This window comes from Apteryx rowi, unplaced genomic scaffold, assembly GCF_003343035.1.
Source record: "Apteryx rowi isolate R43461 unplaced genomic scaffold, aptRow1 scaffold_1, whole genome shotgun sequence".
In the NCBI taxonomy this organism is placed as follows: domain Eukaryota; kingdom Metazoa; phylum Chordata; class Aves; order Apterygiformes; family Apterygidae; genus Apteryx; species Apteryx rowi.
Window position 1 is genome coordinate 4,892,040 of NW_020447196.1, and position 17,369 is coordinate 4,909,408.

Sequence of the window (17,369 nt, forward strand, 5' to 3'; positions counted from 1 at the left end):
GAGAGCATGAGTTGTAATGTGTACAAACAAATTTATCATGTTCAGTCCTGGATGACTAAAAAGAGACTGTAGTCAAAAGTACTTTTGTCCAACTCTGTCATAGTACCTAAGTGCCTCCCAAATAATCATGAATTCATCCTTACATTTCCACTTAGAAATAAGGAATTACTCTTGGTATAAAGATCTGATAGACAGAAATATTAAGCTTGTATTTGGAAGTCTCTGGTATAACTCAGATTTCCAAAGTCTCAGAACAGGATCTTAACCGTGTTTTCAACAAAGCCTTAATGAAAACAGCTCAAAAACACTCTAAATGATACCATTTGAAAGCTAAACTTAAACAAAAATTTGGCACCTTGTGCCAGAAATACATTTCATAATCACTTTAGTAGCAACTGCGGCTACTGAATGAATCTGAAGTATACTTTTAACCAATAAAGGCCTTTTAATAATTAGATTTTCCTCTATACAAAATGTCACTGTTTTAACGGTAGTTGTTTTAGGACTTTCCAGGTCTGTAAGATTACATTATCTTGGCTGGTATAATGGTTCACTTATACTAGTCCTGAAAGGAAAAAAATATGAGATCTCACTTGAACACTGGCCCAACATAAGGAAGACAGAGTGCTAGCGACAGCTTACTGGATATTCTTAAGATGACTCCTCTTCTACTATGTGAGAAAGAGGCTTTTTTCTTATCCCTGAAATGACTGTCTTCAATAAGCGGTGATTCACTGAACTAGCCCTGAAGCTGCCTTTGGAAGCACAGTATTCAAAAACCATCTGTGCCAGCAAGTACCAGGAGAGGGCCTTCACTTGATATTTAAACAAATTATACCCTCAGATATTTCAAACATATACTTTATATTTATGTATTTTGGGATACTAGCCATAGGTCTTGATGAAAAGCCAAATTAGTTATTATTCTTAAACACAGAAAAATATTTGGACTTAACCTCTGCACTTTTATGCCACAGCCAAAAATGAGGAACTTTGGTATATGCAAATATTGTATTCATGCCACCTTAGCATCTCTCAAATTCATTTCATAGAAGTAAAGCTGCCAGGCCTACAGTCTTGTGACAGTTAGAGTTTTTGCTAAAGCCTTAACTCTCACAATTACATGACTATATCAGTTTCATAAAGGAAAGCAAATTTTTAATCCTAATTATTAAAAGCTTTACAATTCAAGAAAAAAAGCTTGAAAATGTTAACCAATAAGATTCAAAATCCAAAAAATAAATAAAAGCAACTCATAATTTATTATTTTTAATCAGACTTTGGAGGTGCTTAAGGATACTAACTAAAGAGCTTAAGCAGGTCTTGTCTTTGCTTTCCTGCCTCTGCTGTCTACTGCCCTGTGCCAACATAAGCATTAACATGGCCCACACAGTAAATAACGATTAGACAGCACTGCTGCTAAATGCATAACCTAGTTCATGATTGTTAGATGCCTAACTTGATAACAATGCAGTAAATTCCAAAAAGCAATATAAATACAAATTAAAACTCTTTAGAATAACATTTAAAGATGTATTCATATAATTTTGCCTAGGATCATTAAATAAAGAACAGCATAAAATTCTACAACTGCTGTATTTTCACCTCTGTGAGACAGAAAAACTGAATTCTTCCAGAGGTATCTCATTTCTCTTCATCCCTTCTCTTTCGCTCTTGATCTAAACTGTATTATAATAGTAAGCAGGCTGAATTACTGATGAGCTGATGGCTGCTACAGAGGAAGCTGTTTCTACCAGATCATATAAAATATAAGAAGAAAGGTACTAAAAAGAAAGCGAACGAAGAGCAAGTGATCTCATGTTAGCTGTTTTTGCCTTGTTGGTCATGTGTTCCTTTTCCAGTGCTCACTGGGCTCTGAGCCAAACTACTTCAGCAAGCTAAGCAGAAACTATTCACTTTTTACTCGTTATGTTAGGTTTCTGCCAATTTATCACATGGAAGTGGTTCAGCAAGACCCAGAGCCAATGAAAGGGAAGGGGTAGGAATGCACTACAGGGATTGGGGTGGAGATCATGGTTAGATTAGCCTAGGCTACTGTGTAACCACAGTCTCAAACCATGGTTACACATTTGGTTTTAGTGTTATTTGAGGACATCTTATCCCTGTTCATCCACATCCATCTCTAAAATCTTTTTTTTTACTATTTTTTGGAAACCAATATATTATATGGCTGCATAGAGAAACAAATCAAAGAAGCTATACAACTGAAAAATAACCTCTTCCCCCAAACCGATCATTTTCCAACTCTCCAAGTAAAAGTAGTCCAGAAAAACAGTTATACTGGCACAGAAGCAGCAGCTTATAGGCATAGCCTTGATAACTTAAGCTAATCCTGCCATCAGGAAAAAGTCTATTTAGCTATGTCCTGAAAAGAAGCAATGAAGCCCAAATGAACCCTGGCAATGTGACACAGACAGCAAGTTTGAAGAAAACATGCTTGAATAAAGTGCTCGTTGAAAAATATTTGCAGTTATGAGCACGACCTTCCTCCCATTTTATAAAGACTGTAAAAAACTGTTTCTCTGTACGCAACAAACAATACTTGATTTTAGAATTACCCATCTTTTCCATCAACCTTTTCTCGTAAGCAAAATAACCATTAGTACTTCCCAAATTGACCAACTGCTAAGATCGGAAGGGTATTATTAAAAAGATCCAATTTCCAAAGAGAAGTTGTGAGCTAGTACTTCAGTTGAACCAAGAAGTTGGACTGAAATCCAACACTTCTCATGGAAAAAATGGTCAAAATGACCAAGTAAAATATCAAATAAGAGTTGGTTCAGAAAAGGAAAAAGTAACATCTGAAAGATGGGGGGACAGGCCAATTTGTAAGTGATATCTCTTTGGACCAGCAAACATGTCATGTCCCAGCTGCAACATAAACAGACATATATGTCAGAAAAGATTAATTAGGAGACTGGCAACTTGAATGACACAAACTAGAAGGTTTTTGACAAAAGAGGGAAGGCCAAGAAAGCTCTTGCCAAGTTGGAACTTGCTCACAGAGATCAGCTGCAGCAGGGACTTAGCTCTAATTCCTTAGCACTAACCTTAGCACGTGAAAAGAGGGAGAGAACTCAGGTAAAAGCTACCCAAAATGGGAAACAAAAAGGCTTTTTGGAAATACTTAACATTTAGTCAAATTTCTGAGCCAAAATTGTTAGTTATTCAAAACAAAATGTTTGCATTTTCCTCAGAATAGATATGTGACAGGGAGAATTACTTTGACTACTACTGCATAGGCAGATTTAGCAGAAACAGAGGCAGCCCAAGTGCATCTGTGCTCTACAAAGAGTTCTCCAAGCTAATGTGACCACATTACCATAGTCCTTCACCTTGGCTAATACATCCTGCTTTTGAAGATACTGCATCGCATTGTGTATTATAGCTATTTCTCCTTCTAAGATAACATGAGAGTTGCCCTAACAAATCTGATTCTACTTCTGCAGCATAGTATGTGTTTTAAAATTACATACAATTTAGAATGATTAAGAACTCATTTTTGCAGTGGTATGGGGCACTAATTACGCATTCTGTAAAAAGATTTGACACACATCTGTCACGCACACACAGACACTGATATTAAGCCAAGCCCTCATTCGAAACTGTAAACAACACTACAGTTATGTTTTTCCAGATATTTCTTCATATTGTCCTGTTTTTTCTTTTTCCTTTGGATTATGTAGAGGAGAAAACTGTTTTAAAGACAGTGGGCATTTTTAGGAAGAGAACTACATAACTTCGGGTTTAACTTTTGTTTTAAAATAATTCTTTAAATATCCATTGAAAGATAACACTTGAAAACACAACTAAGAGGAGATGTTATTTTAACTGTGGCAAAATAAAATAAGCCAGACTTGTATTCCTTCTAATTTAGTAATTCGTATAACCTTTTCCAAGTTACACAGTTCACTGAAAAAATCAGCTCACAGCATCTCTAGTTATTACTACTGGGTTTTGAAATAACCAATTCTCTTATTGTGCATATAGACATATACCTCTCCTCCTATGGTAAGCAGTCCAGGCGAATCAAGCTTCCGCTTCTTCCGGGGACCAATAGCTGCCAGTGCAGTTAGATTGGCATCCCTCTGCCTCATTTGTGCAAGTTCTTGTTGCTGCATCTATTAGAAAGAGAAGAATCTGTGTTTAGATTTTATTCTGCTGTTATATCAAAAAATTATTCTCCAACTTGTGAGCACAAGGTAAAAGTCGCACGCGTGCCATCCCTAACAGTGTTATGCTATCCCTAGAAACACCATTTTAGCAGCTCATGCATGCAGCCTTGCAGTAGAATAATAATAAAGTCGTACAAGTACCCTTGGCTTCCCACAGAATTTCTGCTTCCAAATAATTCCGCTGCTTTTAAAAACTCCATCTTTATCCTTAAAAACTGCTTTAGCCAGTGAGTACTGTATACTAGCTATACACCTTCAGTCTAAGATCATTATGAAGAGCGTAAGTACCAATTAAAATCCTCAAAAAATACAATACTTCAAAGATTTTCTTTCATCGCAGATTCTCAAGTTTATTTTGAATATTCAACTATACTTGATATTTGCTTTTGGAAAATCATAAAAAATGAATTAAACACCTGAACATTAGCATAAGATGGTAATGTTGCCACAACCCCCCTAAAAACTGAATTTTCAACTACTTTATGGGATTAGGATTTAGGTAGCAACAGATTTCATCAGTTTGAGGCAAAGAAAACAACCTGCCAGTTACATTATGTAGCAGCGTAGCATAGCAGCGTAGCATACTACTGAAAATAAGAGAAAATACTTTGGCCACATGTTGAAGAGGTAAGATTGGTTTATTCATTATAAACTATGTAGTTCTTCCAAAACTTTGGGTTTGCAAAATCCTTCAGTAAATTCAGAGGAGGTGTTTGCTTTCTAACCTCTCACTGATATTGTACTTGTTCCCACTTCAACAGAAATGCTCAAAACACTACTCAAGAAATTTAGTAGTGGTAATAAACATTGTACTGATACAAGCACAATTCTTCATTAAAATAAAATTGAACTAACAAGTGTGTCACCCATTATTTAAATGTGAGCTGCATATACAGGTGGAGCCTGAACTATCTAGCTGATATTAAAAGAACAGAGGTTTAAACAAAAATGTAGATGCTACTGTATCTTTTCTCATTAATTTCTACTTAGAAAAAAGCAGGTGTGCTTCATGCATCTTATTTACTGCATTTTTGGCTTTATTAATTTAGCAACTCGGTGCACATTTTCACCTTCTTCAGAAAAAGCAAATTCAGTACATTTAAGTTTGAAAATCTGTTTTTTCACATTTTTATACTAAATATTTTACAACTTCAGGTATCATAATTTCAGTACCAAACTATATACAAACATACATCTCATTTATCTATAGGATAAAGGAATTTCCTAAATACAAAAACTAAATGTGGAAAAATATCTAAATAATAGTGCAAAGGTCTATACATGCTTTCCTTTGCCAACTCATATTAGGTTTTTAGCTCAAATATCTTTGGCTCTCTTCCAGATTAAATGCCACTTAGACAGACCTGCCCGCTTACCCTTTCAAGGTAGATAGCAACAGTGGTGAGCTCTAATCATTTACAAAGGTCATGATCGGAAGCTAGCCCGTAAGCAGTCATTTAAAATTCGATTGATCCCTATTTGTAGTCAGGGAAAGAAAATGGACATTTCAGCTGTATTGTAATTATGAGGCTTCAAGGCAACTGTAAATAGATGTGCAAATCCAGATACCGGCAAATACCTTAGAGAAGAAATTATTACTACAGTATAACATATAGGCAGGAAAGGTTGAAGATAAAACTGCATATAAAAAAAGATCAATCATCTTTTTGCTAATTTGCCATGCTTGCCAGCCTATAAGGGTTATCACAATTATCAGAAGTCTGATGAATATTTAAGCTAGGGCCAACTGGCTTAGAGTGATCTCAGACAAAGTTGTAAAGTGGAAGGCTTCACGGAATAAGAAATTTTGCACTGGAGAAGTTTTAGTTTCCTGAGTGGTTAGGGTCAGAAATGTAGCCTGACAGGTAACGGGTGTAATACAAAGGTTATTATATGAATATCTTATCCAAAGTTATCATTTTCAAACCAGGAGTAACCTAATACTTGCTTTGCCCATGGTACTACCTCTACTACAATGTACAGTGACTGTTTCAAAATGTCACGTTTGCACATAACACATCTGAAGAATTGCTGTAGGAACTATTATTTAGAATTTTTTGATTTTTGCACATGCAAATCGCAAAGCAAAACATACCATTTCTCTAAATTCCACATAGTGGGACAAATCCTGCCCTCGCTTCTAAATCTGCAAAGTGCCCCTGGTGTTGTTTTACCAAGCCAATGTGAATAGGTTTGAGAACCAGCAGAAGGGCTTGCACTCATTTATTCCTCAGCTTCTTTGTCCTTTCTTTTTCATTCAGTGAAAACTAAAGGTAGGTCTTGGTATCGTATACTAATTTTTGCCAAATGTGTTAACGTAGCACTGACTGTTCAAGAGACGCACGAGATTTTCAACTGTCTACAATTTAATACACGACAGGGAACGTTGCAGTAGACCGAGCCGACGGAGGCAGGTTCCGTGCCCCTGGCGCTGCGGTGAACATGGGCCAGAGCCCTCCCACCCCTGCCAGGCCTCTCCCGCCGCTTTGGCAGCCCGGTTAGGCTCCTCGGATGCGGATCCTCCTGTGCTGCGCACCTTCCTTACCATCTAGCCCCAGTGCGACTAACAGACGCTACTTTAGAACAGATAAGAAATATGTTTCCAGGTATAAAAAAATCCAGAAAAACACATAATAGAGTTTGCAAAGGTTGGTTTTACAGTACACACCTTGGTATACAGCAAGAGAAGATAACATCCTATTTATGCAAACCTTGATGAATATTGCACAAAACATTTCATGTTTTCATGCATATCAGTAAGATGACAGTATCCTGAAATGTTATAAAGTCTGACATGCTGACATACTTGACTGATACTGTATCACACAAATTCTCATAAATCTTTTAAAAAATTGTTTTCTTTCTCTTTTTAATTGGAACATCCTTGCATGTTCACTAAAGCTATTAATTTGTTTATAATATAAAAATCTTTGCAGTTTATGGATATTTGCCAGTAAGACATTTGACAAAATTTCTGCATGTTACTTAACACCGCTGAACATGCTAACCACCGTTGTTTCCTTCTTTATTCCCCGTTTCCAACCTTCTCTTGTCTGCATCTCCAAGTCGCATACTTCTGTTTTTTCGGGCCCTACATTAGATTATCTCTACCGGTCTCCTTCCCACTCACCATCTAACTTTTAATCAAAAATAGTACCTCCAACTTCGGTCTTCTTATTAAAAAAACCCCAGCATCTTGGCTTGAGTTCAAAAGAAGGGGAAAGTATACCTTTCATAAAGACATTCACACATTCAGTGTGGCTGCTGACATCTGATTCAACAGGAGCCGTTCTCAGTGAATGCAGGGGAGAAGATATGAGCTATTTTTAAGAGTGATAAAACCTGATGAGGTTATTGCACATACCCTGCATGAAATTTAGAAATAGCCAAATATTTTTGTGGGCATTATGTAATTAATGTAAAATTAATTATGCTGTTTTGATGTCAACAGAAATTACTTAAAAGGTCCATTTCTTGTGTTCCCATATCCCAAATGCACAACACCGACCAATATGGGGACTCTTCTCCTCTGTATACTTTGGAATTTTATTTTCTACAAAGTGCCTTACTTTACATGATCAATTATATTTTAATGTAACATAGCAGCCTGTTGTTACAATACAGTTTATCTCCTAACTAAACCAGTTAATAATTTCTGCATATTTAAACAAATGAACACCTGTTAATAACTATACATCCTGATAAAAGAAATAAGTTTTCTATTAATTAACATGATTTAGCAGAAATGAATATAACCCATTGTATCAGCCAACAGGATACAACTGTTTAATAGCTGCATTCACACACACTCATTTTCATACTGGACTTCTGATGCAGTATCACTCTAACTTGCCTTCAACCACAATTAGTAAGGATATATTTATCATATTAAAATTTCTGCTCTCTGGGAGGTAAGCACTGCTTCATTTGAAATCACAGTAATCAAAAACAAAGTTTTTTGAAAGTCAAAATATTTATCTAAAGTATGGACAAATATTCCAATATATTATACAATAGAAAAGCTTACAAATAAAATGCTGCTCCTTGCTCTTCATCTGCTCCAAATTTATTTTTAGCATGCTATCAACTACGAAGTATTTTATTACTTACTGACAACAACTTTAACTTACAGAAATCTCTTTGATAAAAAGTACAGTGTAAGAATTAATATTATTGAATGAATATTATTTCACACAAAGAATTTTTTTCTTTGTGTATGTGTATGACATTAAAACACCACAAAGAACAGGGGTTCACTACTTTAAAAAAGTAAAGCTAAGAGAGGTTCACAAGTTTTGGGTTGTTTTCCTTAAACCATTATTTGTATATATACACATTTAGGTATTTCTATGTATCTGTACACACATGTCTATTTCTATGTATATGCTACATATACTTCTATGTATATATTATACATTTAGGTATTCCAGAAAAGATGTGCCAAAAGGAAGACCAGCCATATGTCTATCTGAAGCATCAACACTAGATCTTAAAAATTTAGATTTAATAATTTCCAAATCACAACAAGAATGCATTTATTCATAGCATGCTTTATAAATAATTTTGCAACAGAAACCAAACATTTGATTTAAGCCTTTTCTGTCCTACAAGCAATTGTGAGAACAGTCGCTGAGGTATTAATAAATACATTGATGGTGTAAATATATGCTCAGTAAATTTTTTTCTTTTTAGATTTCCATTTCTCCTGGCAGTTGTGGCAGTCCAAACAACTGGAAGAAACAACCTGTTTGAGATGAATATGGATTCATTGTCAAGATTTCTTACAGAATAAATCTCCCAAACCCATTACTCAAATTAGCATTGTAATAAACATAGAAAAGACTGAAGATTATTGTCCTCTTTTCTATAAAATCAAGCTAAAACAAGAGCAAATTCAAGGAAATTATGGCTAGGGGTGGGAATTCTATAGATTTGTTCAAGATAGGAATTTGGTCTGGAAAGACAATCACAAAACGAATGCTTGATACTTTGTATGAAAACTCATAGATCTGAAGTCAAATGTATTCTTCATTCCCGAAAATTAAATTGCCTCACTGTGCCTATAATCTGTACTGCAAACAGAGGATTCTTCTTCTTCGGTGAACACGAAAGTGAATGTCCCAGGAGAAATAAGTCTGCTAACGGTAACTATGCAAACGCTCCAGTGAATTTCACCTGCTGAACAGAGTTTTTAGGGTGTGATATAAACTAGAAATTTAGAGACTATAAACATAATCTGCAAAGGGATTATATTTCAATATATAACATTAAAATATCTAACTATTCAATCACAGGAGTATTTTTACAGTTATAACAGTCAAGGCGCACCTATTTTCCTACTATAAAATCATTAAAATAGTTAATAAAAATTAAATAATTATTCTGAAAATATTTTTGAGGTGCATCTTGTGCATTTTCTCAAGAATTACAAGTATTTTTGTCCCCCAAATTAATCAGATCATTCAACACCTTTGTGATACTATTAATGCAGTAATCAGGTCTTCTCAGAAAACTAAACAATTTTATACAAACACATAATCACATGCAACTTAAAAAAAGGCAGGTATTGTGCCCATTTAACATCTACATTGGTCATATAAAAAAAATATTTTTCAAATGGAAGATTTTACAATTAAAAGTCAAAGCAGATGAAGAATAAGGGATGCAGCTTTAACATAAAAAATATCTTATCTAGTTCCTTTATATGGGAAGAAATGAATGAAAGAAAAAAAGGAAGAATCACTGCTCTTTGCCTGCCTAGCTGCAAACACCAGATAGGGATTTACAGGCAAAGCAGCAGAGATACGTCTATAGGAAAAATCTGAAGGAAGAAATTGGATGTTCAAATTTTATAAGGGAAGTTTTACCAGATATCTGAAGAAATTTGTCCAGCAACACTGAAAGAGAAAAATTACTAGTGAGTGGGAAAGAGAGGTGGCACTGGCAGAGCAAAGGTGGGAGCTGGTGCCAGGACAGCACCCGAACTTAGGTATGCTGCAGCTAGGTTTGTGATTGGGACTCAAGTAAAGAGAAGATGAATGTTTGATGAAGAGGTTAAGGCAAAATTAGTAGAAGAATTTAGAAAGAATGGACATGTCACAGATACGGAATCAAAAATTTAGCCAGCTTCTGGGGGGAATATATTAAAGGGAAGCAATACTACAATTATCATAATCCTATGAGATGAAGCTATAGCAATCAATACATAGCATGAGCGCTTGAACAAGAGTTGTGGCTATGTAAATTGATATGTGGAAAATAAGCAATAAAATCTGGAAATTGCCTGAGTATGCCAATTCATTTAGGTTATGAGCCTGATGGATAAAGAGAACCACAGCATGCTTCCACACAGCAGAAAAGAGAGGAGCATGTGAAAGAAGAGGTTCATTTTTTACACTATAGTAAGAGATATTTCCATCAACATGATCCAGACAACTGGAAGGAACTCCAACAACTCAAGGCAACACACCAAAACCTTCAAAAATGAAAGGAAGATGAGAAAGTAACATCACACAAGAGGGAGAGAGGTCAAGGAGGTGTTTCTCTACTTGCAGATGAAAATCAAGGGTGTTTTTTGGCCTGAAAGGAAAATAACCTGATGACAGAGTGAGACAGGGTTGCTTCTGTGGAGATAAAGAGGCAGCGGCAGTCAGGTATGTTAAAATACTGTCAGTAGAGGAGTTGATATGGGCATTAGTAGAGTCGCATGAGTAAAAGTAAGTTTCTGTAGTCACAAAGCCATCTCAGCCCACAAAGAACTAGACTTTGGCTACTTACAGTTCCCAGCATAGTTCATAAACAGCCTAAGGAGAGGGAAAGAGGGCAGAGAGGAGGCTAACAGCACAGTGGAAAAGACAAATATTGACAGACTGTAAAACACAATGAAGAACCAAGGCAGCCAGAAACAAACACTGACCACGAAACTGGCAGGGGAGACATCTAAGTGGCAGCAACGTTTGATGAAGACAAGATGACATAAACAATCATTTAAGCATTGATTTCTAGCCAACAGGCGTCAGTCGAGATCTTTCCTAATTCTGTTTGGGAGGGGTGGCATAATTCCTGATAACAGAGTCATATGCTGTGAAAAGCCTATCTTAATAGATGGTTTTACAGCATGTATCTATCAATCAGTCTCAGACAGGGATTACACACCCTGGGAAAACACCTTTTTTTGTTGAGGAGAGCCTAAAATGTGAAACCCTTATATATGTCCTAAGATGTCCACAACAGAAGGTGCCATTAAAAAATGAAAGTCACTAAAAATGCTGGCAGCAGCCTCAACAAACCCAGGACAATGATCAGAAAAGATCAGTAAATCGGTAAGTTGAGAGAAACAAATAGTGTCTACAGAACACCCGTGCTGCACTCCCTCCTGTCTTTTGAATTACCTGAGTCTCTAAAGAACCACAGAAATAGTACACCTGGTGCTAAGAAACTGGTTCAAAGTAGTTAAAGTTAAAAAGTGGTGCTGTAATAATGCTGTATGAGAGAAGTTTTACATTTGTAACAGCAAAGCTTACACTGAATGTGTTCTGTGAGATTTTTAAACACTCATAGTTCTGCTAAATCACATCTCTTCAATGCAAAGGTGGATGCTACCCCTCCACAAAAGTTCTCCCATAACTAAATAAAACCTCCAAACCTCAGTTGCACTGGCTATATACCTATTCAAAAGAGATCAAGAATTTACTGTACTGGAAAAGGTGCCTTTTTTTTTTTTTTCCTTCTTTCCCACACACCTTTAACAACAGTTGAAAATTATTGTACACTGTTTGAAAAAATCACCCCTGGGCAAAGACTAAGCTGGAACATTTCAGCCCCCGAGGTGAATGTTTCTCAAAATAACGAACATCTGAATACTGTTCTGGAACCTTAACTGAAGTACTTTTGACCAGGTGTTTTTCCTGCAATAGACCCATGCTGTTTATTATTCCTAATTTCATTATGTTCTAAAACTTTACTCAGATTTTCCATTAACACTTGCTCCATTACTTTTGAGAGAATGTGTGTTAGACTTCTGATATAGAAAATGCGAGGTGCATCCTGCCTTTCTTTTTTATTTTTCCCTGAAGATAAGCATTATTTATAATTTTCTTGGGTAAAGTACATTACCTAGTTAAATATGATTTGTTAAAGAATTATCAGTAAAACAACTCCTTAGTACCCAAGAACACATGTTGTCTCAACTGATTCATATATATTCATATATATTTAGATTTGTAGGTTTAGCTCTTTTGGAAATCTCCTTAACAGGTACTTACTCATAGCTTATTAAAAAAAATGATGAAGTTGTATACAATTTTAAGAGAGTAATTTTAAAAAGTCTTTGAATTTTTTAATATACTTGCTCTCTAGTATTATTTTATTCCCAAAATACTTTGAAAAAGTTCTCCTTTTCCACTAGTCCCTTTGACTAACTCTTTAAGAGTTGCTGTTAACTTCTTCTTGTCAATTGCGTATATTCTTGGTTGGTTGCCTTTTTGATTTTCCAAATACAGTACACTACTGTAGTTTAACTTCAGATCATTTATTTCTGCAAGTCTGCTAACCAACTCTTAAGCTACATATTCCTTTTTCTAGTAACAGAATGTACAATCACTTATATGTTTTAAAAAAGATATCCTTCAGATTCCTCCAAAAGAGTTCTACAGCAATGGTTTTCAGTGTTTCCTTCCAATAACCTTAGTCATCCAATTTCTTCAAAATCTGCTGTTGAAGCTCCAGTACATTTTATCTGGTTTTAGCTAAATTATTCCTCACAACTCAAGTAGCACCAGTTCCAGGCTCTTTTAAGGCTGGGGACACCCTTAACAAGCCTTCATATTTGTTAAGTCCAATAATGATGCATAGTACATTTGTTAATACAAACACAAATCATTTGAGCAAAGGGTTTCTGAGGCACAGACAACTGGCAGAAAACAGCAATTAGAGTTGTCAGCTTTTTGAGATGTCTGTAACTTAGTTGTAGTAAGACCAGAAAAGCTCTGAAAGAATTTCCCTTTTATTTATTTTTTCTTATTATTGACCTTAATTTTATTTTGGAGAAACCCAACAACAGACATTTCCAAATGTTCTCAAACCACCTTTCATAAGAAACTAAACATACTAGTGCTGGCGGGAAGACAGAAGGAATGGTAAGAATATCACACACACAGGGCTTGACAGATTACCCACAGGATCCTGAATCCAGGTGCAAGCCACAGAAGAATATCCTCACTCTTGGGGTGTTTACAAGAAAGATTGGTTAAGATCCTTTCCCAAGCCCTGTATGAGTCTAAATGGGGTTACTATTCCTCTGAGATTTCTGAGATGTTCTCCTTTCCCTCTGTAGCAAGCCACTAAGTGGGGGCTCTGAAAATGATGCTTTAATGAAGATTAGGGAATATAAACCCCTGAAAATCTGTATGAGTGAGGGTCATGTCTAGAGCTACAGTCTAGAGTTACAAAGAGCTGTGCCTTTAGTTAGGGGGGGTCTAATGGAAACACAGGGTTGGGTGGTATACTGAGATAATGGGATGAAAACCCAAGTGAGAAAACATGCTCTCCTTTTTTTAAAATCATACATTGGAAAATATGAGGCTCAGATGAACCTCATGACCAAGCTTTCTACCAGCTCCCCACACTCAGAGCTGGAGTGCACACAGTAATTCCCAGTGGCTATGTCATTTACTGTAGGACAGAGTTAAGGGTTGCACTAGAATATGTATCAGCTGTTTTATTTTTGAGATATTCAACTATTCCCAAAGCTAATATTTTGGAAAATACCCTTTAAGAATCCGAAGAATCTTTCATTATATGTATCCAAGCAGTACAATGGCTACTTGGGTATTTAAAACTTTTCTGCTTATGACTGCTGTACTCATTAGTATTATGAGACTCCGATCAAGAATTTTATCTGCATGGTCTTCTCTAAGCATCAAATTTTTTTGGGAGTATCGCATAGCCTTTTATTACTACTATTTCTATTACATTTCCTACACACACTTGAAATCTGAAATAATTATGAACTAGTATGCCAAAACTGCATCAAAAATGGGGGGAAAGTATGTTCTTGTTTAGTATACCAATAGAGTCAACTGAAGACTGAGATATGTAGGAAGATCTCGACTTCATGGAAATTAACAGAGAGAGGATGTCACACCATAAAACCTCAGGACAACATGAAGCATTTTCCCCATTTTTTAAATTAAATATTTCTGATGTTTTGTAAAATTTCTCTACTATATGCCATTACTACAAAACTTCAGAACAGCAGAAACAAAGTACATTTAAAATACTAAACAACAACAAATTCTGGTAAGAGGCTTTGTTAACTAGATTATTCAAAAATGTCCAGATTTTGATACCAGCCCTCTACCATTCTTGGGGGAAATTTGCATCTTTAAACTGCCAGTCTCATCTGAGAAAATGAGAAAAACGTGGCAATCTACTAAAAATCATTTGGCTGTAATAAGTAATTTTAATCAAATAGTTAGAGAGAATGTCATTGAAGTTAATTTCTAAAGTGTTATAAACAGATGGGAAATGGGTATTGTAGAGAATGGTTGTGCACTTTTAATGCAATATCCTTTTTTGCAGTCTGGATCATGGTTTGATCAAGTCTAAGTGACATGACAAAAACAATTTTAATTTATTCTGAACCTATATTCAACTTAAGAATACACAATATAGCAAGTATGCTACTTTTTTCAAAAGTGAGATTTGAGGCAAAGCAACTTCAGGAACAAAACTAGCCAGATGCCCACCCTCTCCCTGTGAAACGCTGTGGGGGTAGCACTGGGGGCTCACTTGCAAAATGGAAGTTCCACTGGGGATGCAAAACAAGCTTGAAATTTAAATAATCTACACCTTCTCTATTTTAGATTTAACTATAGAAAAAACACTACTGCTCATTTCTCCTGTAGATCAAGGGAACAAAATACCAGTGTGGGGACAAAATATTTCAAGCAATTTTTCATACACTGACAAGTAGTAAATTAGGGAATCTTGTAAGTACAATACAGTAGTCATCCCCTTCTATTGATCACGTATAATTTACATCTTACAAAGATGTGAATTCTTGCATTCTCACTCCACAAGGAAAATCTCAATGATTTATTCATTTCAAATAAAAAATAGAAGGTAGATGAGAAGAATTACTTCACAGGCTGTAGCTTTCTCAGGGCACTATGCTAGGCTCTTCTTTCGCACTGCCCGAAGGGCCTTTGTGTGCAAGTCCCTCTAATTAACAAGGTGAATCATGCAGCAGTTCCCTAATTAGTGAACATGACAAGCCAATGGAAACAAGCAGACAGACCTGGCGTACAGATATGGTCAACAAAAGGCACAGCAACATGCCATTAAAAAAATGTATATTTCATGTAAATAAACTACAAAAAAAATAAGAGAACTAGTGTAATACCTAATTTTCTTTTTCATGTTTTATGCTTATACCTCATTTATTGCAGACATAAATAAGGACACAATAAATCAAGGTTTCCCACTGCAAGTCACACCACCTCTCCAAAATCAGAGAGTAGCTATCTTACATGAATAAGCATCTGCTTAAGGGGCATTATTTGTTTTCTCTCTTGTTTTTCAGCTTTAAAGAACAGCGGTTGCATTAAGCTTAACATTTTAAGAATCCCCCAATTAATTCATTTTATTCAAAACTATTTTTTCTTTAAATCCTTTATCACTAATAGAGGAAATGAGTACAATAGTTGCATTTTTATTATTATTCAGCTTTGCATTATAAAAATGCCTACATTCCTAATAGGTAGTAACTTTTGTATAGAAAGATAAATAAATAATAAAAGTGAATAATCAAAGAAAGAGATTTGCATTTAAAAAAAATGAGATGACCTAAAATGTACCTTCTTACAGTCACCTTTTCAAGTAAAATATTTTTCAATCTTTCACTCTTCCCTCTGCTTTTCCCACAAATACTCTCTCCGTCTCCAAAACAACACATGGGATTTTAATTCCTTTTCCATTTATTTCAAATTGAACCTTTGATTTAGAACTTTATGATCCTTTAGCATATTGGAAGTCTAAAACGGATGTCACCAACAGCAGAATATAATTCTTCACGGAAAAAATCCACTATATTCTTTACTATCTATTCTTTGGCACATCATAGTAAGTGAGCAAAACTACAGATTATCCCCTTATGACAGCTTCCTATTCCTCACAGTCTTCAAAACAAGTATTTCAGATTTTCCTCTTCTAACTGGGCAAAATTTCCTTACATTCCAAGATTGATATTCAAAATACTGATGTCTAAAAAAACCTCACTCTTCTGACCACGGCAAATTTAAAAATATGGCATTTAAATACCAGTCCTTAAGCAATGTCGGTTCTACACGCCTTAAAAGGCTCTTTTTTCAGCTATAAAATTGAAGAATATTTAACAACATTCTATTACAAAACTGACTAACTCACTACTGCTTCAAAGCAGATTTAAATTTCGCAGAAAATTTCACAATAAAAAACATTAAAGATCATGAACAGAAAGCTGAAATCACTAGAAGCTACTTGTTGTGTTCATGGTTTTTTTCTTTATATATGTGAACTTCCCCTAAGTTCTCCCAGATCCCGCTCAGCATAACTATTCTTAGGACAGTGTAGAGCAGCTTTAAACACAGACTAAGAAGTATTCTCTCTTAAGATCAAGGCACAATGGATAATCTGCTAACAACTGAACTATGATCTGCCATATGCACAGAGGAAGTATTCAGCAAACAACCTGTCACAAACGCTTATTGTTTCAGTAACCAACTTACCAAAGGACTTTATAAAATACATTACAAACTTTGGCACATAGTTTATTATCAAAGACAGTTGTAACTAAATGCAAAACTGCTGCAAAAAGAAAAAAAGATTTGGTGCATTAAAAAGCTTTAGGTATTTCTTTGCACCTTAAACAACACAATCAGTGTAAGGAGACTGGAAAAATATGCTAAATACGCTAACATGGAAACTAATTAAAAAAAAACAGAAAATTTTGAGTTGATTTTTCAACAAATTGTATACATAAATACAGATCATTTTACATACACAATTACAAAAACATTTTGCATTTAAGTATATTAAATTTAGCTGAGAACAGTAAGCCATAATAGTCTGTAAGTAATGTTTTGATAAGAGATTATATCCAATACTAGAGGGGCCATTTCTGTTCTGTTTTGA

The 17,369-nt window shown here is 35.3% G+C and overlaps 1 protein-coding gene across 1 annotated transcript in view; it reads right to left on the reverse strand.

Annotated features, from left to right (window-relative positions):
* Window positions 1-17,369, reverse strand: part of LOC112962653 (transcription initiation factor TFIID subunit 4-like) — a 150,807-nt gene that overhangs the window by 41,623 nt on the left and 91,815 nt on the right. The window contains exon 14 of the mRNA XM_026059029.1: window positions 4,020-4,142. Coding sequence (XP_025914814.1) covers window positions 4,020-4,142 — 123 coding nt within the window. The remainder of the gene's footprint in view (window positions 1-4,019; window positions 4,143-17,369) is intronic.